The sequence below is a fragment of the Zonotrichia leucophrys genome, unplaced genomic scaffold, assembly GCF_028769735.1.
Source record: "Zonotrichia leucophrys gambelii isolate GWCS_2022_RI unplaced genomic scaffold, RI_Zleu_2.0 Scaffold_64_270646, whole genome shotgun sequence".
NCBI lineage: Eukaryota > Metazoa > Chordata > Aves > Passeriformes > Passerellidae > Zonotrichia > Zonotrichia leucophrys.
The window spans coordinates 16,462-43,516 of record NW_026992269.1 but is presented as its reverse complement, the minus strand read 5'-3'; the positions used below and the strand labels follow the sequence as shown (position 1 = coordinate 43,516).

General features: G+C 56.0%; 2 protein-coding genes across 8 annotated transcripts in view; both read right to left on the bottom strand.

The window, feature by feature from the left end:
• The window catches only part of DHX16 (DEAH-box helicase 16), a 116,927-nt gene extending 102,347 nt beyond the window's left edge, over window positions 1–14,580 (bottom strand). For 2 of the 6 annotated variants that reach the window (XM_064737505.1, XM_064737504.1), the window contains exons 1-9: window positions 14,330–14,580; window positions 13,470–13,705; window positions 11,391–11,544; window positions 10,277–10,333; window positions 8,365–8,619; window positions 5,454–5,675; window positions 2,441–2,629; window positions 1,455–1,565; window positions 35–150 (exon numbers count right to left, since the gene is read on the bottom strand). In XM_064737505.1, the coding sequence (XP_064593575.1) occupies window positions 35–150; window positions 1,455–1,565; window positions 2,441–2,629; window positions 5,454–5,675; window positions 8,365–8,619; window positions 10,277–10,333; window positions 11,391–11,544; window positions 13,470–13,705; window positions 14,330–14,539 (1,550 nt within the window). In that variant the 5' untranslated portion in view covers window positions 14,540–14,580. Of the gene's footprint in view, window positions 1–34; window positions 151–1,454; window positions 1,566–2,440; window positions 2,630–3,715; window positions 3,791–5,453; window positions 5,676–7,295; window positions 7,314–7,455; window positions 7,491–8,204; window positions 8,237–8,364; window positions 8,620–10,276; window positions 10,334–11,390; window positions 11,545–13,469; window positions 13,706–14,329 lie in introns of those variants that run through there. The other 4 variants (XM_064737507.1, XM_064737509.1, XM_064737508.1 and 1 more) reach the window with 4 other exon arrangements.
• A 104-nt stretch (window positions 14,581–14,684) lies between these two features.
• GTF2H4 (general transcription factor IIH subunit 4) lies at window positions 14,685–26,952 on the bottom strand. 2 transcript variants are annotated; one of them, XM_064737512.1, is made up of 14 exons: window positions 26,922–26,952; window positions 25,192–25,309; window positions 24,705–24,809; window positions 23,942–24,073; window positions 22,987–23,083; window positions 22,813–22,901; window positions 21,864–21,972; window positions 21,257–21,325; window positions 20,403–20,486; window positions 19,680–19,842; window positions 18,676–18,806; window positions 17,773–17,820; window positions 17,086–17,164; window positions 14,685–15,868 (listed from the first exon to the last, which is right to left on the bottom strand). In XM_064737512.1, exons 2-14 carry the CDS (start codon window positions 25,302–25,304, stop codon window positions 15,696–15,698), a joined length of 1,392 nt encoding a protein of 463 aa, XP_064593582.1. In that variant the 5' UTR covers window positions 25,305–25,309; window positions 26,922–26,952; the 3' UTR covers window positions 14,685–15,695. The 2 variants fall into 2 exon arrangements, with proteins under 2 accessions (XP_064593582.1, XP_064593583.1); XM_064737513.1 differs by lacking the exon at window positions 26,922–26,952 and adding an exon at window positions 25,628–25,733 and having other exon boundaries at window positions 25,192–25,274.
• Window positions 26,953–27,055: the final 103 nt, after the last annotated feature.

Below are 27,055 nucleotides of genomic sequence, written 5' to 3'. Positions count from 1 at the left end.
GTGTCCCCAGTGTCCCCAGTGTCCCCAGTGTCACCTGTAGGAGGCCAGGTCGGGCTCTGTCAGGAACTCCCTCAGCAGCATCCCGTCCGTCATGTACTTGAGCACCGTGCGCTCCGACGTGCAGTCCTCGAAGCGGATGCTGTACCCGACCTTGGGGACAAGGGACACGGCCCTGTCACCCCCTGCGGCTGATGGCACCTCCCCAGGGTCACTGTCACCTCCCCAGGGTCACTGTCACATCCCCATGGTCGCTGTCACCTCCCCAGGGTTGCTGTCACCTCCCCAGGGTCACTGTCACCTCCCTGGAGCCGCTGTCACCTCCCCATGGTCACTGTCACCTCCCCATGGCTGCTGTCACCTCCCCAGGGTCACTGTCACCTCCCCAGGGTCGCTGTCACCTCCCCATGGCTGCTGTCACCTCCCCAGGGTCACTGTCCCCTCAGGGTCACTCAGGGTCACTCAGGCCAGCCCTGTGGTCACTCACATCCCCCAATTGTGTCACCAGAGTGTCCCCAAAGTGCCCAGGATGTGTCCCCGAGTTGGGGACAATGGGGTTGGAGGTGGAGATGTGTCCCCAATGTCCCCCACAGTGTCCCCAATGTCCTCATTGACCCCAATGTCCCCAATGTCCCAATGTCCCCAATCCCGCGCAATGTCCCCAATGTCCCCAGTGTCCTCAGTGTCCCCAATGTCCCCAATGTCCCCAATGTGTCCTCAGTGTCCTCAGTGACCCCAATGTCCTGAATGTCCCCAATGTCCCCAATGTGTCCCCAATGTCCCCGCTGTCCCCACTGTCCTCAGTGACCCCAATGTCCTGATGTCCCCAATGTCCCCAGTGTCCCCAGTCCCCGGCAATGTCCCCAATGTCCCCATGTCCCCAATGTGTCCCCAGTGTCCCCAATGTCCCCCCAGTGTCCCCAATATCCCCCAATGTCCCCATGTCCCAAATGTCCCCCCAATGTCCCCAATATCCCCAATGTCCCAATGTGTCCCCAATGTCCCCATGTCCCCAGTGTGTCCCCAATGTCCCCAATCCCCCCCAATGTCCCCAGTGTCCCCAATGTCCCAATGTCCCCCAATGTCCCCCGTGTCCCCAATGTCCCCAATCCCCTGCAATGTCTCCAATGTCCCCAGTGTGTCCCCAATGTCCCCAGTGTGTCCCCAATGTCCCCAATGTCCCCAATGTCCCCAAGTGTCCTCAGTGCTCTCAATGCCCCCAAATTTCCCCCGCAATGTCCCCAATGTCCCCAATTCCCCCCATGTCCCCACGTCCCCATGTCCCCAATGTCCCCAATGTCCCCAGTGTCCCCACTGTCCTCAGTGACCCCAATGTCCTGAATGTCCCCAATGTCCTCAGTGTCCCCAATGCCCCCAGTGTCCCCAATGTCCCCAATGTCCCCAGTGTCCCCAGTGTCCCCAATGTCCCAGTGTCCCCCCGTTGTCCCCGCTGTCACCTCGTTGCCCAGCTTGGTCCCCATCTCCACGGCCACCCTCGCTGCCACGCTCATGGCTGCCACGCGGCGCGGCTGCGTCACCCCGATCTTCAGCCCCCCCCGCGTGTAGCCCTGGGGACATCGGGGACATTGGGGGGGTCAGGGGGGGTCACGGGGGGGGGACAGAGACCCCCGACCCCCGAGTGACCCCCCTGGAAATGAACTGATCCTAAAAACGAGACCCGAGAGGGGACAAATCCAACCAGGACCCCAAACAGCGCAAATCACCCCCAGTTCATCCCAGTTCATCCCAGTTCAATCCCAGTTCAATCCCAGTTCATTCCAGTCCCCCCCAGTTCATCCCAGTTCATCCCAGTTCATCCCAGTTCATCCCAGTTCAATCCCAGTGCCCCCCAGTGCCCCCCAGTCCCTCCCAATTCCCCCCAATCCCCTCCCAGTCCATCCCAGTTCAATCCCAGTCCCTTCCAGTTCCCCCCAGTCCCCTCCCATCCCCTCCCAGGCCCCATCCCTCCCAGTTCCCTCCCAGTTCAATCCCAGTTCAATCCCAGTTCAATCCCAGTTCTCCATCCTCCCATTCATCCCAGTCCCATCCCCCAGTTCAATCCCAGTTCATCCCAGTCCCTCCCAGTTCAATCCCAGTTCAATCCCATTCAGTCCCTCCTCCAGTTCATCCCAGTCCCTCAATTCCCCAATCCTCAATCTCCATCCCTCCCAGTTCCCTCCAGTCCCCCAATTCCCCACCAGTCCCTCCCAGTTCAATCCCAGTCCCTCCCAATTCCTCCCAGTCCCCCCCAATTCCCCCCAATCCCCTCCCAATCCCCTCCAGTCCCTCCCCAATCTCCCTCCCAATCCCCTCCAGTCCCTCCAATTTCCCCCCAATCCCCATCCCAATCCCCTCCCAATCCCCCTCCCAATCCCCCAATCCCCAGTCCCAATCCCCCAGTCCCTCCCAGTCGCTCCCAGTGCTCCCAGTGCTCCCAGTTCACCTCCTCGTGCAGGTACTGGGGGATCTGGGTGGTTTTCCCCGAGCCCGTCTCGCCCTCGATCACCAGCACCTGGTGCTGCGCCACGGCCGCCACCAGCTCGTCCCGGAAGGGGAAGATGGGCAGGGCCCGGCGCGCGTCCTGCAGAGACTGCCGGCGGCGCTCGGCCTCGGGGACGGCCTCGGGGACGTCCTGGGGACATTGGGGACACGTGAGTGCCATCGGGGTCACCCTCGTGTCATCAATGTCACCCTTAAGGTCACCAAATTCACCCCAGAATAACCAGTAACCACCCACTGTCCGCACTGCCGGCGGCGCTCGGCCTCGGGGACGGCCTCGGGGACGTCCTGGGGACATTGGGGACACCCCATTGTCACCTCAGTGTCACCTCAGTGTCACCAAATTCACCCCATCGTCACCAAAATCACCCCAGTTCCACAGTAACCACCCACTGCCGGCGGCGCTCGGCCTCGGGGACGTCCTGGGGACATTGGGGACACCCCAGTGTCACCTCAGTGTCACCTCAGTGTCACCTCAGTGTCACCCCAGTGTCACCCCATCGTCACCAAAATCACCCCAGTTCCACAGTAACCACCCACTGTCCGCACTGCCGGCGGCGCTCGGCCTTGGGGACGTCCTGGGGACATTGGGGACACCTCAGTGTCACCTCAGTATCATTGGGGTCATCCACAGTGTCACCAAATTCACCCCAGAATAACCAGTAACCACCCACTGCCGGCGGCGCTCGGCCTCGGGGACGGCCTCGGGGACATCCTGGGGACATCGGGGACACGTTACTGTCATTGGGGTCACCCTCAGGGTCACCAAATTCACCCCAGTGTCACCCCATCGTCACCAAAATCACCCCAGTTCCACAGTAACCACCCACTGTCTGCACTGCCGGCGGTGCTCGGCCTCGGGGACGTCCTGGGGACATTGGGGACACCCCATGGTCACCTCAGTGTCATCAGTGTCATCCATAGTGTCACCAAATTCACCCCAGTTCCACAGTAACCATCCCCTGCCGGCGGCGCTCGGCCTCGGGGACGTCCTGGGGACATTGGGGACACCCCAGTGCCATCAATGTCACCCTTAGTGTCACCAAATTCACCCCATCGTCACCAAATTCACCCCAAATTCACCCCGGTTCCATCCCCTGCTGGTGGCGCTCGGCCTCAGGGACATCCTGGGGACACCCCACGGTCACCTCAGTGTCATTGGTGTCACCTAATTCACCCTAAATCCCCCCAGGACCCCCTGGGTGACCCCAATCCCCACCTTTTGGGGGTCAGTGCCCTCCAGCTGCGCAGCACTGACGAACTGCACCATCTCCTCCTCCTCCAGCAGCAGCTCGTGGTCCATATAAACCCCCTTATGTCACCCCAAATCCCCCCCAAACCACCCCAAAATCACCCCAAATCCCCCCCAAATCCCCCCAGGACCCCCTGGGTGACCCTAAACCCCACCTTTTGGGGGTCAGTCCCCTCTAATTGAGCAGCACTGACGAACTGCACCATCTCCTCCTCCTCCAGCAGCAGCTCGTGGTCCCTCCCAAACCCCTTCCTGTGACCCCAAACCACCCCAAATCACCCCAAATCCCCCCAAATCTCCCCAAATCCCCCCAATCCCCACCTTCTGGGGGTCAGTCCCCTCGAGCTGGGCAGCACTGACGAACTGCACCATCTCCTCCTCCTCCAGCAGCAGCTCGTGGTCCCTCCCAAACCCCTTCCTGTGACCCCAAATCCCCCCAAATCCCCCCAAAACCCCCAAAATCCCCCCCAAACCCCCTCAGGACCCCCAGTCCCCACCTTTTGGGGGTCAGTCCCCTCCAGCTGTGCAGCACTGACGAACTGCACCATCTCCTCCTCCTCCAGCAGCAGCTCGTGGTCCCTTTCCAATGGCCCCAAATCACCCCAAATCATCCCAAATCCCCCCCAAATCCCCCCAAAACCCCCATAAACCATCCCCAAACCCCCATAGATCACCCCAATCCCCACCTTCTGGGGGTCAGTCCCCTCCAATTGCGCAGCACTGACGAACTGCACCATCTCCTCGTCCTCCAGCAGCAGCTCGTGGTCCCTTCCATCACCCCAAATCCCCCCCAAACCCCCATAAACCATCCCAAATCCCCCCCAAACCCCCATAAATCATCCCCAAACCCCCCAATCCCCACCTTCTGGGGGTCAGTGCCCTCCAATTGCGCAGCACTGACGAACTGCACCATCTCCTCCTCCTCCAGCAGCAGCTCGTGGTCCATATAAACCACCCCAAACCCCTTCCAATGTCCCCAAATCCCCCTCAAACCCCCCCAAACCCTGTCAGGACCCCCTGGGTGACCCCAATCCCCACCTTCTGGGGGTCAGTGCCCTCGAGCTGAGCAGCACTGACGAACTGCACCATCTCCTCATCCTCCAGCAGCAGCTCGTGGTCCCTCCCAAACCCCTTCCTGTGACCCCAAATCCCCCCAAATCCCCCCAAAACCCCCATAAACCATCCCAAATCCCCCCCAAACCCCCTCAGGACCCCCCAATCCCCACCTTCTGGGGGTCAGTCCCCTCTAACTGCGCAGCACTGACGAACTGCACCATCTCCTCCTCCTCCAGCAGCAGCTCGTGGTCCATATAAACCCCCTTATGTCACCCCCAATCCCCCCCAAACCCCCATAAATCACCCCCAATCCCCACCTTCTGGGGGTCAGTCCCCTCCAATTGCGCAGCACTGACGAACTGCACCATCTCCTCCTCCTCCAGCAGCAGCTCGTGGTCCCTCCCATGACCCCAAATCCCTTCCCATGACCCCAAACCCCCTCAGGACCCCCTGGGTGACCCCAATCCCCACCTTTTGGGGGTCAGTGCCCTCCAGCTGGGCAGCACTGACGAACTGCACCATCTCCTCGTCCTCCAGCAGCAGCTCGTGGTCCCTCTCAACCCATCCCAAACCCCTTCCAATGTCCCCAAATCCCCCTCAAACCCCCCCAAATGCCCCCCAAATCCCCTCAGGACCCCCCAAACCCCACCTTTTGGGGGTCAGTCCCCTCTAATTGCGCAGCACTGACGAACTGCACCATCTCGTCCTCCTCCAGCAGCAGCTCGTAGTCGCGGCCGTGCCGGTGCCGGTGCCGCGCGTCCCTGGCCCCGAAGCGCAGCGCGGCCGCCCCCAGCAGCTGCTCCTCCCAGCGCCGCTGCTCGTCCCGCGGCGCCAGCGCCTCCTCGGGCGCCTCCTCGCGCTCCGGGATCTTCTGCGGGGGCACCGCGGGGTCACACGGGGGGTCTGGGGGCGTGGGGAGGGGGTTTGGGGTCGTGGGGAGAGGTTTGGGGTTGTGGGGAGGGGGTTTGGGGTCATGGGAAGGGGATTTGGGGGCTCAGCCAGGGGGTTTGGGGGAGTTTGGGGTCATGGGGAGAGGTTTTGGGGGGGTTTGGGGTCATGGGGAGGGGGTTTGGGGGAGTTTGGGGGGTCAGCCAGGGGGTTTGGGGGAGTTTGGGGTCATGGGGAGGGGGTTTGGGATCATAGGGAGAGGTTTGGGGTCATGGGAAGGGGGTTTGGGGGTCATGGGGAGGGGTTTGGGGGGGTTTGGGGTCATGGGAGGGGGTTTGGGGTTGTGGGGAGGGGGTTTGCGGGGAGTCTGGGATCATGGGGAGGGGGTGTGGGGTCATGGAGGGAGGTTTTGGGGGGGTTTGGGGTCATGGGGAGGGGATTTGGGGGGTCAGCGGGGGTTTGGGGGGATTTGGGGGGTCAGCCAAGGGGTTTGGGGGAGTTTGGGGTCATGGGGAGGGGTTTGGGGGTTTGGGGTCGTGGGGAGGGGTTTGGGGTCATGGGGAGAGGTTTGGGGTCATGGGAAGGGGGTTTGGGAGGGGTTTGGGGTCATGGGGAGGGGGTTTGAGGGGTCAGGGAGGGGGTTTGGGGTCATGGGGAGGGGGTTTGAGGGGTCAGCCAGGGGGTTTGGGGGGGTTTGGGGTCATGGGGAGGGGGTTTGGGGTCATGGGGAGGGGGTTTGGGGTCATGGGGAGGGGGTTTGGGGGGTCAGGGAGGGGGTTTGGGGGGCTCTGGGTTCATGGGGAAGGGTCTGGGGTCGTGGGGAAGGGGGTTTGGGGTCATGGGGAGGGGGTTTGGGGGGTCAGCGGGGGGTTTGGGGGATTAGGGATCATGGGGAGGGGGTTTGGGGTCATGGGAAGGGGGTTTTGGGAGTCAGGGAGGGAGTTTGGGGGATTTGGGGGGTCAGCCAGGGGGTTTGGGGAGTTTGGCGTAGTGGGGAGGGGGTTTGGGGTCATGGGGAGGGGGTTTGGGGGGGGCACTGGGGGGTCAGACGGGGGGGTCTGGGGGTGTGGGGAGGGTTTGGGGGTCAGCCAGGGGGTTTGGGGTCGTGGGGAGAGGTTTGGGGTCATGGGAAGGGGATTTGGGGGGTCAGGGAGGGGGTTTGGGGGGGTTTGGGGGGTCAGCCAGGGGGTTTGGGGGAGTTTGGGGAGAGGTTTGGGGTCATGGGGAGGGGGTTTGGGGGGCTTTGGGCTCATGGGAGGGGGTCTGGGGTCGTGGGGAAGGGGGTTTGGGGTCAAGGGGAGGGGGTTTGGGGGGGGTTTGGGGGGTCAGGGAGGGGGTTTGGGGTGTTTGGGGTGTACCAATGTACCAATTTCAGAGTTTTTCATGGACCGATTTCGGGATTTTTCAAGTACCAATTTCGGGATTTTTCAGGTACCAATTTCAGACCTTTCCAAGTACCAATTTTGGAGCTTTTCAAGTACCAATTCCAGAGTTTTTCAGGTACCAATTCCGGGATTTTTCAGGTGCCAATTTTGGGATTTTTCAGGTGTGAATTTTGTTTTTTTTCAGGCATGAATTTTGTATTTTTTCCCACTTTCCCCACCTTGTCCCGTGTCTCCTCGGGGATGTGGTAGCGGGCGCTCCTTCCCAGGTACCCCAGGTACCAATTTCGGACCTTTTCAGCTACACAATTCGGGATTTTTCAAGTACCAATTTCGTGATTTTTCAGGCATGAATTTTGTGTTTTTTCCCCCTTCTCCCACCTTGTCCCGTGTCTCCTCGGGGATGTGGTAGCGGCCGCTCCTCTCCAGGTACCAATTTCGGGATTTTTCAGGTACCAATTTTGGGATTTTTCAAGTACCAATTCCAGAGTTTTTCAAGTACCAATTCCAGAGTTTTTCAGGTACCAATTTTGGGATTTTTCAGGTGCCAATTTCAGACCTTCTCATGTACCAATTTCGAACCTTTTCAAGTACCAATTCCAGAGTTTTTCAGGTACCAATTTCAGACCTTCTCATGTACCAATTTTGAACCTTTTCAAGTGCCAATTTTCAAGCTTTTCAGGTACCAATTCCACAGTTTTTCAAGTACCAATTTCAGGATTTCTCAGGTGCCAATTTCGGACCTTTACAAGTGCCAATTCCAGAGTTTCTCAAGTACCAATTTCAGACCTTCTCACGTACCAATTTCAGGATTTTTCAGGTGCCAATTCTGTGGTTTCCACGGTGCCGATTTCGTGATTTTTCAAGTACCAATTCCAGAGTTTTTCAAGTACCAATTTCGGGATTTTTCAAGTACTCATTTCGGGATTTTTCAAGTACCAATTTCGGGATTTTTCAAGTACCAATTTCAGAGCTTTTCAAGTACCAATTCCACAGTTTTTCAAGTACCAATTCCGTGATTTTTCAAGTACCAATTTCGTGATTTTTCAGGTATGAATTTTGTTTTTTTTCAGATTTGAATTTTGCTATTTTTCAGGCATGAATTTTGTATTTTTTCCCCCTTTCCCCACCTTGTCCCTGCTCTCCTCGGGGATGTGGTAGCGGGCGCTCCTTCCCAGGTACCCCAGGTACCAATTTCGGACCTTTTCAGCTGCCAATTTCGGGATTTCTCAAGTACCAATTCCGTGATTTTTCAGGCATGAATTTTGTATTTTTTCCCCCTTTCCCCACCTTATCCCTGCTCTCCTCGGGGATGTGGTAGCGGCTGCTCCGCTCCATCTCCTCGCGGGCGCCGGCCCGTTTGTAGTCGCGGGCGAGGTCGCGCAGGCGCCGTTTGTAGCTCAGCTCGCGCCGCTCGGGCGCCGTCAGCGCCTCCTCCCCGAACAGCAGCTCCTCGTCCTGGATCTCCTGCTCCAGCTCCTCCAGCTTCTCCCGCTCCCGCTTGGCCAGGTACTCGCGGCGGGAGCGCTTCCGCAGCTCCGGGATCTGGGGGGAAAAAATGGGGAAAAACGGGGGAAAAAATGGTGAAAAAATGGTGAAAAAATGGTGAAAAAATGGGGAAAAAATGGAGAAAAAATGGCATTAAAATGGTGAAAAAATGGTGAAAAAAATGGCATTAAAATGGGGAAAAATAGAGAGAAAAATGGTGAAAAAATGGCATTAAAATGGTGAAAAAATGGGATTAAAATGGTGAAAAAATGGCATTAAAATGGGGTGAAATGGGCAGGTACTCGCGGCGGGAGCGCTTCCGCAGCTCGGGGATCTGGGGGGAAAACGGGGGAAAAATGGGGTAAAATAGAGAGAAAAATGGTGAAAAAATGGGGAAAAAATGGCATTAAAATAGGGTAAAATAGAGAGAAAAATGGTGAAAAAATGGGATTATAGTGAAGTACAATGGGGTGAAAGGGGCAGGTACTCGCGGCGGGAGCGCTTCCGCAGCTCGGGGATCTGGGGGGAAAAAATGGGGAAAAACGGGGGAAAAAATGGTGAAAAAATGGTGAAAAAATGGTGAAAAAATGGGGAAAAAATGGGGAAAAAATGGGGAAAGAACGGTGAAAAAATGGGGTAAAATAGAGAGAAAAATGGTGAAAAAATGGGGTGAAATGGGCAGGTACTCGCGGCGGGAGCGCTTCCGCAGCTCCGGGATCTGGGGGGAAAACGGGGGAAAAACGGCATTAAAATGGTGAAAAAATGGGGAAAAAATGGAATTTAAATGGGGTAAAATGGTGAAAAAATGGCATTAAAATGGAGTATAATGGGATGAAATGGGCAGGTACTCGCGGCGGGAGCGCTTCCGCAGCTCCGGGATCTGGGGGGAAAATGGGGAAAAAATGGGATTAAAATGGTGAAAAAATGGGATTAAAATGGGGAAAAAATGGCATTAAAATGGTGAAAAAATGGTGAAAAAATGGCATTAAAATGGTGAAAAAATGGCATTAAAATGGGGAAAAAATGGCATTAAAATGGGGAAAAATAGAGAGAAAAATGGTGAAAAAATGGGGAAAAAATGGGATTAAAATGGTGAAAAAATGGTGAAAAAATGGCATTAAAATGGGGAAAAATAGAGAGAAAAATGGTGAAAAAATGGGGAAAAAATGGCATTAAAATGGGATGAAATGGGGTGAAATGGGCAGGTACTCGCGGCGGGAGCGCTTCCGCAGCTCCGGGATCTGGGGGAAAATGGGGAAAAAAAGGGGAAAAAATGGGGAAAAAACGGCATTAAAATGGTGAAAAAATGGTGAAAAATTAGGGAAAAAATGGGATTAAAATGGTGAAAAAATGGTGAAAAAATGGCATTAAAATGGTGAAAGAATGGTAAAAAAATGGTGAAAAAATGGTGAAAAAATGGGGAAAAATAGAGAGAAAAATGGTGAAAAAATGGCATTAAAATGGAGTATAACAGGATGAAATGGGCAGGTACTCGTGGCGGGAGCGCTTCCGCAGCTCGGGGATCTGGGAGGAAAACGGGGGAAAAAATGGGGAAAAAATGGGGTAAAATACAGAGAAAATGGGGTGAAATGGGCTGCAATGGGCAGGTACACGTACTGGAAACACTCCCACAGCTCCAGGATTTGGGGAAATTGGGGAGAAATGAGAAAAAAAAGGGGAAATGAGGATTTGGGGTGTCTGGCCACGCTCTCACCATGGCTTTCTGCTCCTCCTCGGCCATTTTGAGGCGTTTTTGGGCTTCTTCGTAGGCCTGGAGAGAAAAAATGGGGTGAGAACCCAAAATCCCACTCAGAACCCCTCAAAACTCACCCAGGACCCCTCGAACTCCCCCTGAATTCCCCCAGGATCCCCCAAATGCCCTCCAGGACCCCCCAAATCCCCCCAGGGACCCCCCAAACCCCCCTCAAACCCCTCCAGGACCCCTCAAAGCCCCCCAAGGACCCCCCAAACCCCCCTCAAACCCCCTTGAGATGACCCCAGACCCCTCCAGGACCCCTCAATTCCCCCCAGGATCCCCCAAACTCCCCTCAAACCCCCTTGAGATGACCCCAAACCCCCCCAGGACCCCTGGAAGCCCCCCAAGGACCCCCCAAACCCCCCTCAGACCCCCCTGAGATGACCCCAGACCCTCCAGGACCCTCAGACCCCCCCAAGATCACCCAAACACCCCCCAAACCCCCTTGAGATGACCCCAAACCCCTCCAGGACCCCTGGAAGCCCCCCAAGATCACCCAAACACCCCCAAAGCCCACCTTGGAGTCCCCCAGGATCACCTAAATACCCCAGAACCCATCAAATCCCCCCAAGGACCCCCCAAACCCCCCTCAAACCCATCCAAGACCCCTGAAAGCCCCCCAAGATCACCCAAACCCCCTTGAGATGACCCCAAACCCCTTCAGGACCCCTCAATTCCCCCCCAGGACCCCCAAACTCCCCTCAAAGCCCCTTGAGATGACCCCAAACCCCTCCAGAATCCCTCAAACACCCCCAAACCCCCTCAAACCCCCTTGAGATGACCCCAAACCCTCCAGGACCCCTCAATTCCCATTCAGGACCCCTCAAACGCCCCCCAAACTCCCCCCAGAGCCCACCTTGGAGTCCCCCCAGGATCACCCAAATGCCCCCAGAACCCATCAAATCCCCCCAAGGACCCCCAAACTCCCCTCAAACCCCTTGAGAAGACCCCAAACCCCTCCAGGACCCCTCAGACCCCCCAAGGACCCCCCAAACTCCCCTCAAACCCCCTTGAGATGACCCCAAACCCCTCCAGGACCCCTCAATTCCCCCCCAAGCCCCCCCAAGCCCACCTTGGAGCCGCCCTTGGCCCCCCGGTCGCGGTCCCGGTCGCGGTCGCGCCGCCGCAGGCGCTCGGCGAAGGCGTCGCGCTCGCGCAGGTCCCGCAGCCGCTCCCGCTCCGATGCCTCCCACTCCTCCTCCGGCTCCTCGGGGGGCTTGGGGGGCCTGGGGGACCCCAAAAATCAATCTGGGATACCCAAAATCCCACCTGGGACCCCAAAAATCCAATCTGGGATACGCAAAATCCCACCTGGGACAAAAAAATCCCACCCAGGAACCCAAAATGCCACCTGGGACCCCAAAAATCCAATCTGGGATACCCAAAATCCCACCTGGGACAAAAAAATCCAACTTGGACACCCAAAATCCCACCTGGGGCAAAAAAATCCCACCCAGGAACCCCAAAAATCCAACTCAGGATGCTCAAAATCCATCTGGGACACCAAAATTCAACTTGAGAGACTCAAAATCTCATCTGGGGACCCCAAAAATCCAACTTGGACACCCAAAATCCCACCTGGAACCCCAAAATGCCACCCAGGAACCCCAAGAATCCAACTCAGGATGCTCAAAATCCTACCTGGGATACCAAAATCCCACTGGGACACCCAAAAATCCAATTTGAGAGATCCAAAATCCCACTTGGGACACCCAAAATCCCATCTGGGAACCCCAAAAAATCAACTTGAGAGACTCAAAATCCCATTCAGGGTCTCCAAAAATCAATTTAGGACACCCAAAATCCCACCTGGAACCCCAAAAATCAACTTGAGCAACCCAAAATCCTACCTGGGATACCAAAATCTCATCTGGGAACCCCAAAAACCAACTGGGGACACCCAAAATCCCACCTGTAACCCCAAAAACCAACTGGGGGCACCCAAAATCCCACCTGGGACAAAAAAATCCCACCCAGGAACCCCAAAAAACCAACTGGGGGACACCCAAAATGCCACTCAGGAACCCAAAAAATCAACTCGGGACAACCAAAATGTCACCTGGGAACCCCAAAAACCAACTGGGGGCACCCAAAATCTCACCTGGGGGCCCCAAAATCCCACCTGGGACAAAAAAATCCCACCCGGGAACCCCAAAAACCAACTGGGGGCACCCAAAATCCTACCTGGGATACCAAAATCTCATCTGGGAACCCCCAAAACCAACTCAGGATGCTCAAAATCCCACCTGGGACACCCAAAATCAACTTGAGAGACCCAAAATGTGACCTGGGAACCCCAAAAATCCAACTCAGGATGCTCAAAATCCATCTGGGACCCCAAAAATCAACTTGGGACACCCAAAATGTCCCCTGGGACACCCAAAAACCCATCTGGGAACCCCAAAAATCCAATTTGAGAGATCCAAAATCCCACTTGGGACACCAAAAATCAACTTGGGACACCCAAAATCCCTCCAGGGAACCCCAAAAATCAACTCGGGACAACCAAAATGTCACCTGGGACACCCAAAAACCCACCTGGGAACCCCAAAAAATCAACTTGAGAGACCCAAAATGTGACCTGGGAACCCCAAAAACCCAACTCAGGATGCTCAAAATCCATCTGGGACCCCAAAAATCAACTTGACAAACCCAAAATCTCATCTGGGACCCCCAAAATCCCACTGGGACCCCCAAAAATCCAATTTGAGAGATCCAAAATCCCACTTGGGACAGCAAAATTCAACTTGAGAAACCCCAAAATCTCATCTGGGGACCCCAAAAGTCCAACTTGGACATCCAAAATCCCACCTGGGCCCCCAAAAATCGACATGAGACACCCAAAATCTCATCTAGGACCCCAAAAATCAACTTGAGACACCCAAAATCTCACTTGGGACCCCAAAATCCAAATCAAGGCACAAAAAAAGACAAAATTTGTGGGATTTGGGGACTTTTTGGGGGTTCTGAGAGGGAAACCCCCAAAATTCCACCACCCAAAGCATCAGGGGGAGCCCCAAGGAGAAGGAGAGACCCCCAAAATTGGGGTGACCCCAAAACCCAGGGGCTCTCCAACCCCTGGGGGTGACCCCAAATTCCAGGGTGACCCCAAAATTTGAGGATTTCACCCCAGAATCCCCTCTGAACTCACGGTGGGGGCGAGGGCTCTGCCTTGGGGCTCTCAGGGGGGGACTCGGAGCGGTGACGTCGCCTCAGGTGTCGCCGTCGGGGGCGTGGCTCGTCCTGGGCGTGGTCGCTGTGGGCGGGGCCAGGCCCCTCCTCCTCGTCGCTCTCGACCAATCGGTAGCCGCGGTTCTGGCGCTGCAGCTCCAGCGCCGCCCGCTCGGCCGCGCGCCCTGGGGGCTCCCGGGGGGCTTCTCGGGGCACCTGGGGGTGGGCGGGGTCAGGACACGCCCAGTAAACCACACCCCAAAATGGCCACACCCACTATGGTCACACTCACTTAGCCACACCCCAAATGGCTACACCTGATTGGCCACACACGCAATGGCCACACCCACTATGGCCACATTTACTTCACCACACCCAAAATGGCCACGCCAATTTAGCCGCACCTAATATGGCCACACCCACTTGACCACACCTAAAAACGCGCACGCCCACTGCAAGCCAGCGCTCAGCCTGATTGGCTGCTCTCTGTGGAAGCCATGCCCACTTACGGTGATGTAATCTTTAAGTTTTGTTAAACCACACCCCCTCCTGACCACACCTTGCCAAGCCCCACCCTTTCCACATTGGCCACGCCCTCAGCACCAAATATGGTGCATCTAAACCACGCCCACTCTCTCAGGCCACGCCTCCATTTCCATACAAAGGTACTTCCCCTCACACAAGCTCCGCCCACTTTCCCCCCAAGGGAAAGCCCCGCCCATTCTCCCCCCCATACACAAGCCCCGCCTACTCTCCCCTCACAGGCAAGCCCCGCCTACTCTCCCCTCACACACAAGCCCCGCCCCCTTCCCCCTCTCCCCTCACGGTTTTCCCGCCCACCTTGTCCCACAGCTGGCTCGCGAACTCGCGCACGCGCGGCTCCTCCACGCGCAGGGCCTCGGTCTCGCGCAGCCGCTCCAGCAGCTCCTCCAGGCTCCGGCTGCGCCGCGCCAGCGCCACCAGGAAAGCGGGGACATGGCGGGCGCTGAGGCCCAGCAGCTCCTGCAGCTGCCCGGACACCCAGCGCTCCAGGGCCGCCGTGGCCGCCATGGCCGCTGCGGCTTCTTCCTCCTCCTTCTCCTCCCCCCCTCACGGAGCCGTCCAATCAGCGCCCAGCGCGGGAACACCTCGACCAATCAGCGCCCGGGTAGCGCGCGGCGGGCGGGTTCAGCCAATCAGAACGAGGCCGCGGCTACTAACGGAGTTACCGTAATATCGCGAGAGCGATGGCGGCTTTACCGTAACGCCGCTTTGAGAAGCGCAAATAAATTCGCCATTTGGGATATTGGGACCGAAATTCCCATTTTTATCCCCAAAATCCCCATTTTTATCCCCAAAGTCCATAAATCTCGTCTCTCCCCCGGGATTTCGCCGCTATTGTCTCTAAATCCGTGGTTTTCCCCTCAGAAATCCCCGCCCTCAACTCCCCCGGACTCCGAAATTCACAAAAATCCCAAAATTTTTCTCCCCAAAATCCAGGATTTTTCCACCAAATCCCTCAAAATCCCAAGGTTCTCCTTTTCCCTCAGGCTCTCAAAATTTCGCTATTTTGTTCAAAACGTTTTTACTACAAAAAACCTGCGCAAAAAACAGCATTTGTACAAAAAAATTACATTTTCCTCCTACTAATCCTGGATTTTTACGGGATTGAGGCACCAGGACCCCAAATTTTGGGGCACTTGGAACCCCAAAAATCCCAAATCCGAAATTTTGGATTTGCAGGAGACATTTTGGGCGCCAGGACCCCAAATTTGGGGATTTAGGGGATTTTAGGAACCCAAATCCCAAATTTGGGGGGGTTTGGGGGTTTTGGGATCCCAAACTCCAGAATTTTGGGGTTTTTGAGGATCCCAAATTTGGGTATTTTTGGGGTTTTTGGCGTCAGCCGTTGTGTTTCTGGTGCTTCCAGAAGCGTTTGATGTCGGGGTGCCCCAGTAACCCCAAAACCAGTGATGTTGGACCCCAAACTCGGCGATTTTGAGGATTTTGGGATTTTTGAGGACCCCAAACTCTGTAATTTCGGGTATTTTTGGGTTTTTGGGGTCAGCCGTTGTGTTTCTGGCGCTTCCAGAAGCGTTTGACGTCGGGGTGCCCCAGTAACCCCAAAATTGGTTATTTTAGCCATTTTTGGACCCCAAACTCCGGGATTTCGGGGTTTTTGGGGTTTCTGAGGATCCCAAATTTGGGTATTTTTGGGTTTTTGGGGTCAGCCGTTGTGTTTCTGGCGCTTCCAGAAGCGTTTGACGTCGGGGTGCCCCGCGGGGGTGACGACCATCAGGCGCCGGGCCGGGTTCTCGAACACGAGCACGCCCAGGGCGCGGGCGTGGTCCCGCAGCACCTCGAAATCCACCTGGGACAGGAACTGGTTGTACAGCACACCTGGGGACGAGGGGACAGCTTGGGGACACGGCCAGGATTGGCATTATCCCCTTGGGGACATGGCCGTGGTGTCACCTTTCCACTTGGGGACATGGCCAGGATTGGCATTATCCCCTTGGGGACATGGCTGTGGTGTCACCTCCCACCTTTGGTGGCACCTCCCACTTGGGGACATGGCCGTGGTGTCACCTCTGCACTTTGGTGGCACCTCCTGCCTTGGGGACATGGCCAGGATTGGCATTATCCCCTTGGGGACATGGCTGTGGTGTCACCTCCGCACTTTGGTGGCACCTCCTGCCTTGGGGACATGGCCAGGATTGGTGTTTTTCTTTGGGGACATGGCCAGAGTGTGACCTTTCCACCTGGGGACATGGCCGTGGTGTCACCTCCCACCTTTGGTGGCACCTCCTGCCTTGGGGACATGGCCAGGATTGGCATTATCCCCTTGGGGACATGGCCGTGGTGTCACTTCCCCCTTGGGGACATTCCCAGAGTGTCACCCCCCCCCCCCTTTGGTGGCACCTCCCTGCCTTGGGGACAATGCCGGGGGGGGTGTCACCACTTTGGTGGCACCTCCCTGCCTTGGGGACACTGTCAGGATTGGCATTGCCCTTTGGGGACATGGCCAGAGTGTGACCTTTCCACTTGGGGACATGGCCGTGGTGTCACTTCCTGCCTTTGGTGGCACCTCCCACTTGGGGACATGGCCAGGATTGGCATTATCCCCTTGGGGACATAGCCGTGGTGTCACCTCCCACTTGGGGACATCCCCAGAGTGTCATCTCCTCCCTTTGGTGGCACCTCCCTGCCTTGGGGACACTGCCAGGATTGGCATTATCCCCCTGGGGACATGGCCAGAGTGTGACCTTTCCACTTGGGGACACGGCCGTGGTGTCACTTCCTGCCTTGGGGACATGGCCAGGATTGGCATTATCCCCTTTGGGGACATGGCTGTGGTGTCACCTCCCACCTTTGGTGGCACCTCCCCCTTTGGGACATCCTCATGGTGTCACCTTCCCTTTGGGGACATGGCCGTTGTGTCACCTCCTGCCTTGGGGGGACATGGCCAGGATTGGCATTTCCTTTTGGGGACATCCCCATGGTGTCACCCCCTACCTTGGGGACACTTTGGGAACACTTTGGGAACATTTTGGGGGCACTTTGAGGACACCTTGGTGACACTTTGGTGACATTTGGGGACACCTGGGGACACTGACCCTCGGAGAAGCGCAGCCGGTCCCGCTCGAGCTCCCAGAGCCGGATCTGGTCCGTGACGGTCGGGGGCAGCACCGGGCTCTGGGGACACCGTGGGGACAATGTGGGGACAAGGACATGGATACGGGGACAGGGACACCATGGGGACAGGGACAGGGACACAGACAGGGACACTGTGGGGACACCGTGGGGACAATGTGGGGACAGGGACACCATGGGGACAGGGACAGGGGCAGGGACACAGACAGGGACACCGTGGGGACAATGTGGGGACAGGGACACCATGGGGACACCATGGGGACACCGTGGGGACAATGTGGGGGACAAGGACATGGATACAGGGACCCCCCAAATTTTATTTCACCCCCCAAAATGGATTTGGGACCCCCCAAAATGGATTTGGGACCCCCCAAAATTTATTTGACCCCCCAAAATGGATTTGGGATCCCCCAGATGGATTTGGGACCCCCCCAAAATGGATTTGGGATCTCCCAGGTGGATTTGGGACCCCCCAAAATTTATTTGACCCCCCCAAAATGGATTTGGGATCCTCCAGGTGGATTTGGGATCCCCCAAATTTATTTGACCCCCCAAAATGGATTTGGGATCCCCCAGGTGGATTTGGGACCCCCCAGGTGGATTTGGGACCCCCCAAAATGGATTTGGGACCCCCTTTGGGGTGCCCTCACCTGTTTGGCCATCACGGGGTGGGCGCGGGTGCGCAGGAAGTGAATGATCTGTGGGGAGGGACAGCGCCCGTGTCACCGTGTCCCCAATGTCCCCAATGTCACCTGTGTGTCCCCATTGTCCCCAATCCCCCCAATGTCCTCAAATCCCAGTGTCACCTGTGCCACCGTGTCCCTAATGTGCCCAGTGTGCCCAGTGCGCCCAATGTCACCTGTGTGTCACCAGTGTCGCCAGTGTCCCCAGTGTGCCCAAATCCCAGTGTCACCTGTGTCACCGTGTCCAAATGTCCCCAGTGTCCCCAATCCCCCCAATGTCCCCAAATCCCAGTGTCACCTGTGCCACCGTGTCCAAATGTCCCCAGTGTCCCCAATCCCCCCAATGTCCCCAATGTCCCCAGTGTCCCCAATGTCCCCAGTGTGCCCAATGTCCCCAGTGTGCTGTGTCACTGTGTCCCCAATGTCCCCAGTGTGCCCAGTGTGCCCAGTGTGCCCAGTGTCACCTGTGTCACACATGTCCCCAATGTCCCCAATGTCCCCAGTGTGCCCAAATCCCAGGGTCACCTGTGTCACCGTGTCCAAATGTCCCCAGTGTCCCCAGTGTCCCCAGTGTCACCTGTGTCACTGTGTCACCAATGTCCTCAAATCCCAATGTCCCCAATGTCCCCAAAGGTCCTCAGTGTCCCCAATGTCCTCAATCCTCTCAGTGTCCTCAATGCCCCCACTGCTGTCCCCAATGTGCCCAATGATGTCCCCAATGTCCCCAGCGTCCCCAGATCCCAGTGTCACCAATGTCACCAATGCCCCCATTGGTGTCCCCAATCCCCCCATTGTCCCCATTGTCCCCAATGTCCCCATTGTCCCCAATGTCCCCAGTGTCCCCAATGTCCCCAGTGTCCCCAGTGTCACCTGGTCGGCGGTGATGCCGTTGGCGATGGCCGCCTGCACGCTGTCCCTTGTCACCTGTGCCACCACCAGGTTGGGGAAGCGATAGAGGAGCTCCGAGAAGAGCGCGATGAGCGCCACCTGCAGCTCCGAGTCTGGGGACACCGAGGGGACATTGGGGACAGTGGGGACATTGGGGACATTGGGGGGATTGGGGAGATTGGGGACATTGGGAACACTGGGGGGATTAGGGACAGTGGGACAATGGGGACATTGGGGGCATTGGGACATCACTGGGGACATTGGGGACATTGAGGGATTGGGGACGTGGGGGGGATTGAGGACAATGGGGACATTGGGGACATTGAGGGGATTGGGGACATTGGGGATAATGGGGACATTGAGGGGACATTGGGGACATTGAGACACAAGGGGGACCAAGGGTGACAGGGAGGTGACAGAACTGTCCCCAAGGTGTCCCCAAGGTGTCCCCAGTGTCCCACAGAATGACAGGAACATGACAGGGCGTCCAGCTGTCCCCAAGGTCGGTGTCCCCAATGTCCCCGAGGTGTCCCCAAGGTGTCCCCAGGTGTCCCCAATGTCCCCAAGGTGTCCCACAGAATAACAGGGACATGACAAGGCTGCCCCCCAGGCTGTCCCCAAGGTGTCCCCAGTGTCCCCAATGTCGCCGAGGTGTCCCCAGTGTCCCACAGAATGACAGGGACATGACAGGGCTGTCCCCAAGGTGTCCCAAGGTGTCCCCAGGCTGCCCCCAAGGTGTCTCCAGTGTCCCTAAGGTGTCCCACAGAATGACAGGGACATGACAGGGCTGGCCCCAAGGTGTCCCCAAGGTTGTCCCCAGGCTGTCCCCAAGGTGTCCCTAAGGTGTCCCACAGAGTGGCAGGGAGGTGACAGGGCTGTCCCCAGGCTGTCCCCAAGGTGTCCCCAGGGTGTCCCCAGTGTCCCCAAGGTGTCCCCAAGGTGTCCCCAATGTCCCCAGGGTGTCCCGGAGGTGTCCCCAGTGCCACCTGTGTAGGCGTAGATGCGGTAGTTGGTCTCCACCAGGATGAAGCCGTGCCCGTCGGGCTCTGTCCCCAAGGATGTCCCCAAGGATGTCCCCAGCGCTGTCCCCGCTGTCCCCGAGGCCAGCGCGATGGCCAGGCGGGTCGGGTAGAACCGACGCGACTTCCGCTGGGGACGGGGGACAGACACTGTCACCGCAATGTCCCCAAGGGGCCAACTCCTGTCCCCGGTGTCCCCAGGAGCTGTCCCTGGTGTCCCCAATGTCCCCAAATGTCCCAGGAACTGTCCCTGGTGTCCCCAATGTCCCCAAATGTCCCAGGAGCTGTCCCGGCACCTCCCAGTGTCCCCCCCAATGCCCTCCCAGTCACTTCCAGTCCCTCCCAGTTCCATCCCAGTCCCTCCCAGCGTCCCCAATGTCCCCAATGCCCTCCCAATCCCCTCCCAGTCCATCCCAGTCCATCCCAGTGTCCCCCCAGTCCCTCCCAGTCCCTCCCAGTCCATTCCCTGTTCCATCCCAGTCCATCCCAGTCCATCCCAGTCCATCCCAGTCCATCCCAGTCCATCCCAGTCCCTCCCAGTCCATCCCAGTCCCCCCAGTCCATCCCAGTCCCTCCCAGTCCCCCGTCATCCAGTCCATCCCAGTCCATTCCCTGTTCCATCCCAGTCCCTCCCAGTCCATCCCAGTCCCTCCCAGTCCCTCCCAGTCCCTCCCAGTGCTCCCAGTTCACCTTCCTCTGGAACACCAGCCCGAACTCTCTCAGGTGCTGCAGGAACGTCAGCAGCGACTCGCTCATGCCCTCCACCGAGTAATCCTGCACCAGTTTGCACCAGTATGGACCAGTTTGCACCAGTTTGCACCAGTGAGCTCCCAGTGAGCTCCCAGTTCATCCCAGTTATCCCCAGTAACCTCCAGAACGTTCTCAGTGCTCCAGGGATAGTCCTGGAACACTCCCAGTTCACACCAGTAACCTCCCAGTTCAAACCAGTTCATCCCAGTGTCCCCCCAATCTCCTCCCAGTCCCTCCCAGTCCCCCTTTAACCTCTCCCAGTTTGCTCCCAGTCCCTCCCAGTGTCCATAACTCCATTCCCAGTTTATCCCAGTCCCTCCCAGTATCCATAACTCCATTCCCAGTCCATCCCAGTCCCTCCCAGTTTGCTCCCAGTCCATCCCAGTATCCATAACTCCATCCCCAGTCCCTCCCAGTCCCTCCCAGTCCATCCCAGTCCCTCCCAGTTTGCTCCCAGTCCATCCCAGTATCCATAACTCCATTCCCAGTTTGCTCCCAGTCCATCCCAGTGTCCATAACTCCATTCCCAGTTTGCTCCCAGTCCCTCCCAGTATCCATAACTCCATTCCCAGTCCCTCCCAGTCCATTCCAGTTCCCTCCCAGTCCCTCCCAGTTTCCTCCCAGTCCATCCCAGTATCCATAACTCCATTCCCAGTCCATCCCAGTATCCATAACTCCATTCCCAGTCCCTCCCAGTCCATCCCAGTCCCTCCCAGTTTGCTCCCAGTCCCTCCCAGTGTCCATAACTCCATTCCCAGTCCCTCCCAGTTTATCCCAGTCCGTCCCGTTCCCACCTTTCCCAGGGTGGAGAAGCTCAGCTGGAACAGGAAGGACAGGATCTCCACCAGGTCCATCCCCCGCGCCTGGGGAGGGGCACAGGGAGATTTTGGGGACCCCCAACCCAAATTTGGGCATTTTTGGGGGCCCCCCCCCAGATTTGGGCAAATTCCTCAGATTTAGGTAAAACCCCCGAATTTGGGGAAAAAAATCCAAATTTTAGGGACCCCCTCCCCCAGAATTGGGACCTCCCCCCCCGATTTTTGGGACCTTCCCATCAAATCTTGGGACCCCTCTAGATTTTTGGGATCCCCCCCCCCCCCCCCAGTTTGGGGAACCCCATTCCCAAATTCGGGAAAAGCCGCAAATTTGGGAGAAATAACCCCAAATTTTAGGGAATTTCCCAAAATTTTGGGACACCCCCCTGATTTTTTGGCCCCCGCCCAAATTTTGTGATCCCCCAAATTTCGGGATTTCCCTCCCAGCACCCCCTGGATGACAAAACCCCCAACCCCAGGCGTTGTTTTTGAGGCGAATTCGGGTTTTTTTGGGGGACCCCACAAATTGTGGGGTTTTGGGGCTCCCCCGAACCCGAATTTTGGGAGGATTTTGGGGGTCTCTGACCTCGGCCCCCCTGAGGTACTGCAGGATGAAGAACCAGAGCTGGGCGGGGGTGTCGAGCAGCAGGAACTGGAACCCGGCCGAGGTGATGCAGGGCGGCTCCCCCCCCTCGCTGAGAACCCCAAAAAAATTGGGGAGAGGGAGTCAGAAAAACCCCAAAATCGGCAGGAATCACCCCAAAGTCACAGCACCCCAAAATCCTTCCCAACCCCCCCCTGAAAATCTGTCTAAATTGGCTCAAAATCCTCCCCAAAAATCCCAATTCCCCCCTCGCTGGAAACCCCAAAAAATCGGGGAGAGGGAGTCAGAAAATCCCCAAAATCGGCAGGAGTCACCCCAAATTCACAGCACCCCAAAATCCAAATGAATCGGCCCAAAATCCCCCCCAGAATCTCCTCTGAATTCAATCTAAACCAGCCCAAAACTTCACAATTCCCCCCTCGCTGGAGACCCCAAAAAATCGGGGAGAGGGAGTCAGAAAATCCCCAAAATCGGCAGGAATAACCCCAAATTTACAGCACCCCAAAATCCAAATGAATCGGCCCAAAATCCTCCCCAGAATCCCCTCGGAATTCCATCTAAACCAGCCCAAAACTTCCCAATTTCCCCCTCGCTGGGGACCCCAAAAAATTGGGGAGAGGGAGTCAGAAAATCCCCAAAATCGGCAAGAGTCACCCCAAAGTCACAGCACCCCAAAATCCAACTGAATTGGAGCAAAATCCCCCCAAAAATCGAATTAAATTGGCCCAAAATCCTCCAAAAATCCCCAAATTCCCCCAAAGCTCTTCATGAGCCCAGCCTGCACCAGCAGCTGCACCAGCCCCAAAATTCCCCCCCAAAACCCCCTAAAAACTCCCCAAATCCCTCCAAATTCTCCCTAAAACCCCTCAGAACCCCCCAAATCCCAGAAATTCCCCCAAAATGCCCCAAATTTCCCCAAATTCCCCCAAACCTCTTCATGAGCCCGGCCTGCACCAGCAGCTGCGCCAGGTCCTGGCTGACGGCCGCGCTCGGGGAGCCAACCATGAAGTGCAAAACCACCTGAAAAGAATAAAAATTTGGTCTCTTTTACACCCCAAAACCCCCCAAAATCCCATAAAATGCCCCAAAATGTGCAAATTCCCACCTCCCAGCGCTCCTCGGCGTATTTGTCCAGGGCGGGAACGTCGCGGGCGTGCCGGTCCGGGCCCAGCGGGGCCGTGTCGTCCGACCAGGCCTTGCCCCTGTCAGGACCCCAAAAACGCGGCGCCCGGGGGGGTCAGCACCCCAAAAAACCCCAAAAACCACCCCATAAAACCCCCAGAGTCAAAAAGTCCCAAAATCTTCCCGAAATCCCCTCACAAATCCCAATTTTCTGGTTGTTCGGCCTAAATTCCCACACAGGCCTTGCTGCTGTAGGACCTCCCAAAATCATCACCCTGAGGGGATCTGGACCCCAAAAACCACCCCAAAAAACCCCCAAACCCTCAAAAACTGCCCCCCAAAACCCCCACACCCAGAAAGTCCCAAAATCTTCCTGAAATCTCCTCATAAATCTTGGTTTTCTGATTGTTTGGCCTAAATTTCCACACAGGCCTCAGCCCTGGGGAACCCCTAAAATCAGCACCCCTGAGGTGGTTTGGACCCCAAAAAACCCAAAAACTGCCCCTTAAACCCCAGACACAGAAAGTCCCAAAAGCTTCCTGCAACCCCCTCACAAATCCCAATTTTTAATTGTTTCCTGATTTTCCCCCCCATTTTTCCCCTCCATTTTCTCTGATTTTTCCCCCCATTTTTTCTGATTTCCCCCTTTTTTTATTTTTTCCCTCCAATTTTTCCCCATTTTCCCTCTCATTTTTTTCCCCATTTTACCCCCATCTTTTCTGTTCCCCCCCAATATTTTCCCCATTTTCCCTTCATTTTCCCCTATTTGTCCCCCCAACTTTTTCTCCATTTTCCCCCCATTTCCCCCCAACTTTTTCTGATTTTCCCCCCACTTTTTCTGAATTTTCCCCCCATTTTTTTACCATTTTCCCCTCATGTTTTTATGATATTTTTCCCCAATTTTTTCATTTTTTTTCCCCGTTTTTCCCCTCGCTCACCCCCCGAGCAGGGCCACCCTCAGGTTCTGGCGGAAGTTGGGGTGCAGGGCGACCCCCGGGAGCCCCCCCGGGAGGGTGTGGGGGTGCCACAGGCGCAGCTCCAGCAGCACCTCCTGGCTCTGCTGCTGCTCCCTGCAACAAAAACCGCACCAAAATCGTGCAAAATCGCCCCAAAATCGCAGAAAACAGCTCCAAAATCACAGAAAACAGCTCCAAAATTACACAAGTCGTACCAAAATCACAGAAAACAGCTCCAAAATCACAAAAAACAGCTCCAAGATTACACAAAATAGCTCCAAATTTACACAAATTGCCCCAAAATCACAGAAAAGCACACCAAAATCACAAAATACAGCTCCAAAATTACACAAACAGCTCCAAAATGACACAAAACAGCCCCAAAATCACACAGAACCACCCCAAAATTACCACAAAATTGCCCCAAAACAGCCACAAAAATCACCCCAAAATCACCCCAAAATCACACAAATCACCCCAAAATCACCCCAAAATTGCCACAAAATCACCCCAAAATCACATAAAACAAATCACCCCAAAATTACACAAATCGCACCAAAATCTCCCCCAGCCCCATCTGCTGTGCTCCTTCTTGACCCAAAACCTCCTCTCAAAACCCCAAATTTCCTTCACAGAACCCCCAAAAATCCCCCTGAAATCCCCCCAAATCCACCCCAGGACCCCCAAAATCCCCTGAAATCCCCCCAAAATCCCCCCAGGACCCCCCAATTTCCCCCAGCCCCACCTGCTGTGCTCCTTCTTGACCCAGAGCCCCACGGCCGCCTGGGGCAGCGGCTGCTCCAGGAACAGCATCCGCATGATCCCGGCCTGCGCCAGCCCCGGCAGCTCCCTGTGGATTAATTAAGGTTAATTACTATTAATTAAAGATTAATTAGAATTAATTAGCCCACCTGAAGATAGCCAGGTAGGTGGCATGGGGTTATTTTCCATTAATTAGGAATTTTAGGAATATTTTGCATAATTTGTCTCAACCTGAACACCACCAGGAAGAGGTCACGGGGTTATTTTCGGTTAATTAGGACTAATTAGCATTAATTAGGGTTAACAAGTCACACCTGGACATGGCCAGGCAGGTGGCAAGGGGCTCTTTTGGGATATTTAGGTTTAATTTGGGGACATTTTCACTTAGTTTGAGTTAATACAGAACTAATAAAAGATTAACTAAGGGATAATTAAGGGTTAATTAATGTTAATTAGCGTTAATTACGCACCTGAAGACGGCCAGGCAGGTGGCCGGGTGCCCATAGAGCCGGTCCAGGGTGGGGGGGCTGAGCCCGCGCAGGAACTCCTGCAGGTTCTTGCACTGCAGCTGCACCCGCGACATCGCACCTGTTACACACAGGTTACACATGGGTTACACACGGGTTACACCTGGGTTACACCTGAGATACACCTGGGTTACACCTGGGTTACACACGGGTTACACACGGGTTACACCTGGGTAATAACCTGAGATACACCTGGGTTACACCTGGGTTACACCGGGGTTACACCTGGGGCAGGAACTCCTGCAGGTTCTTGCACTGCAGCTGCACCCGCGACATTGCACCTGAGATACAACAGGGTTACACACGGGTTACACACAGGTTACACACGGGTTACACACAGGTTACACCGGGGTTACACCTGGGGCAGGAACTCCTGCAGGTTCTTGCACTGCAGCTGCACCCGCGACATTGCAGCTGAGATACAACAGGGTTACTCACGGGTTACACACGGGTTACACCTGGGTTACACACGGGTTATACACGGGGCAGGAACTCCTGCAGGTTCTTGCACTGCAGCTGCACCTGTGACATTGCACCCGGGTTACACACAGGTTACACACGGGTTACACCTGGGTAATAACCTGAGATACACCTGGGTTACACCTGGGTAATAACCTGGGTTACACCTGGGTTACACCCGGGTAATAACCTAGGTTACACCTGGGTTACACCTGGGGCAGGAACTCCTGCAGGTTCTTGCACTGCAGCTGCACCCGCGACATTGCACCTGGGTTACACACGGGTTACACCTGGGTTACACCTGAGATACACCTGGGTTACACACAGGTTACACCTGGGGCAGGAACTCCTGCAGGTTCTCACACTGCAGCTGCACCCGCGACATTGCAGCTGTTACACACGGGTTACACACAGGTTACACACGGGTTACACCTGGGTAATAACTTGAGATACACCTGGGTTACACCCGGGTTACACCTGGGTTACACCTGGATTACACCTGGGTTACACCTGGGTTACACTGGGGTTACACCTGGGTAATAACCTGAGATAGACCTGGGTTACACCAGGGATACACCTGGGATACACCTGGGATACACCTGGGATACACCTGGGTTACACACGGGTTACATACGTGGGTTACACACAGGTTACACACAGGTTACACACAGGTTACACCCGGGCACAGCTCCCCTAATTATCCTCCAAATTCACCCCACTCCCACTTTGCCCCAAACACCCCAAATTAACCCCAATTAACACAACCCCCACAATTAATCCTAATTACCTGAAACCCCTCAATTAACCCCAATTACCCCAAACCCCCCAATTAACCCACGCACCCCAATTAACCCAACCCCCCCAATTAACCCAAATTAACACAAGCCCCCCAATTAATCCTAATTAACCCACACTCCCCAATTAACCCAAATTAGCCCCAATTACCCCAAACCCCCTAATTAACCCCCTTTACCCCGACCTCCTCAGCACTTCCCCCAACTCCCCCCTCCCCAAATTCCCCAAAATCCCCCAAATTTCCTCCAAAATCCCCCCAATTAACCCAAATTAACCCAAACCCCCAATTAACCCCAATTACCCCAAACCCCCTGGCTCCCCTCCAGCCTCCATCCCCAATTTCCCCCCAAAAACCCCAAATTTCCCCAAATTTCCCCCAAATCCCCCAAAATTCCCCCAAATCCGCCCCAAACACTCACCCCACGCCGCGGCCCGAGGCCACGCCCCCTTCCCGCCGAGGCCACGCCCCAACCCCCAAATCCCGCCCCTTTCCCGGTCACGTGACGCCAATTCAGCCCTTTCCCGGTCACGTGACGCCGTTCCCGCCCTTTCC

Bases quoted from the DNA above. Each gene is read 5' to 3' on its own strand.
- GTF2H4 (XM_064737512.1), bottom strand. From the start codon at position 25,304: ATGTCGCGGGTGCAGCTGCAGTGCAAGAACCTGCAGGAGTTCCTGCGC. The intron at 23,084-23,941 runs GTGAGCGAGGGG...GGGTCCTGACAG, and splicing joins AGGGTGGCCCTGCTCGGGGG to GGGCAAGGCCTGGTCGGACG. The intron at 17,821-18,675 runs GTGACACTGGGG...CCCTCCCCACAG, and splicing joins ACGGCATCACCGCCGACCAG to ATCATTCACTTCCTGCGCAC.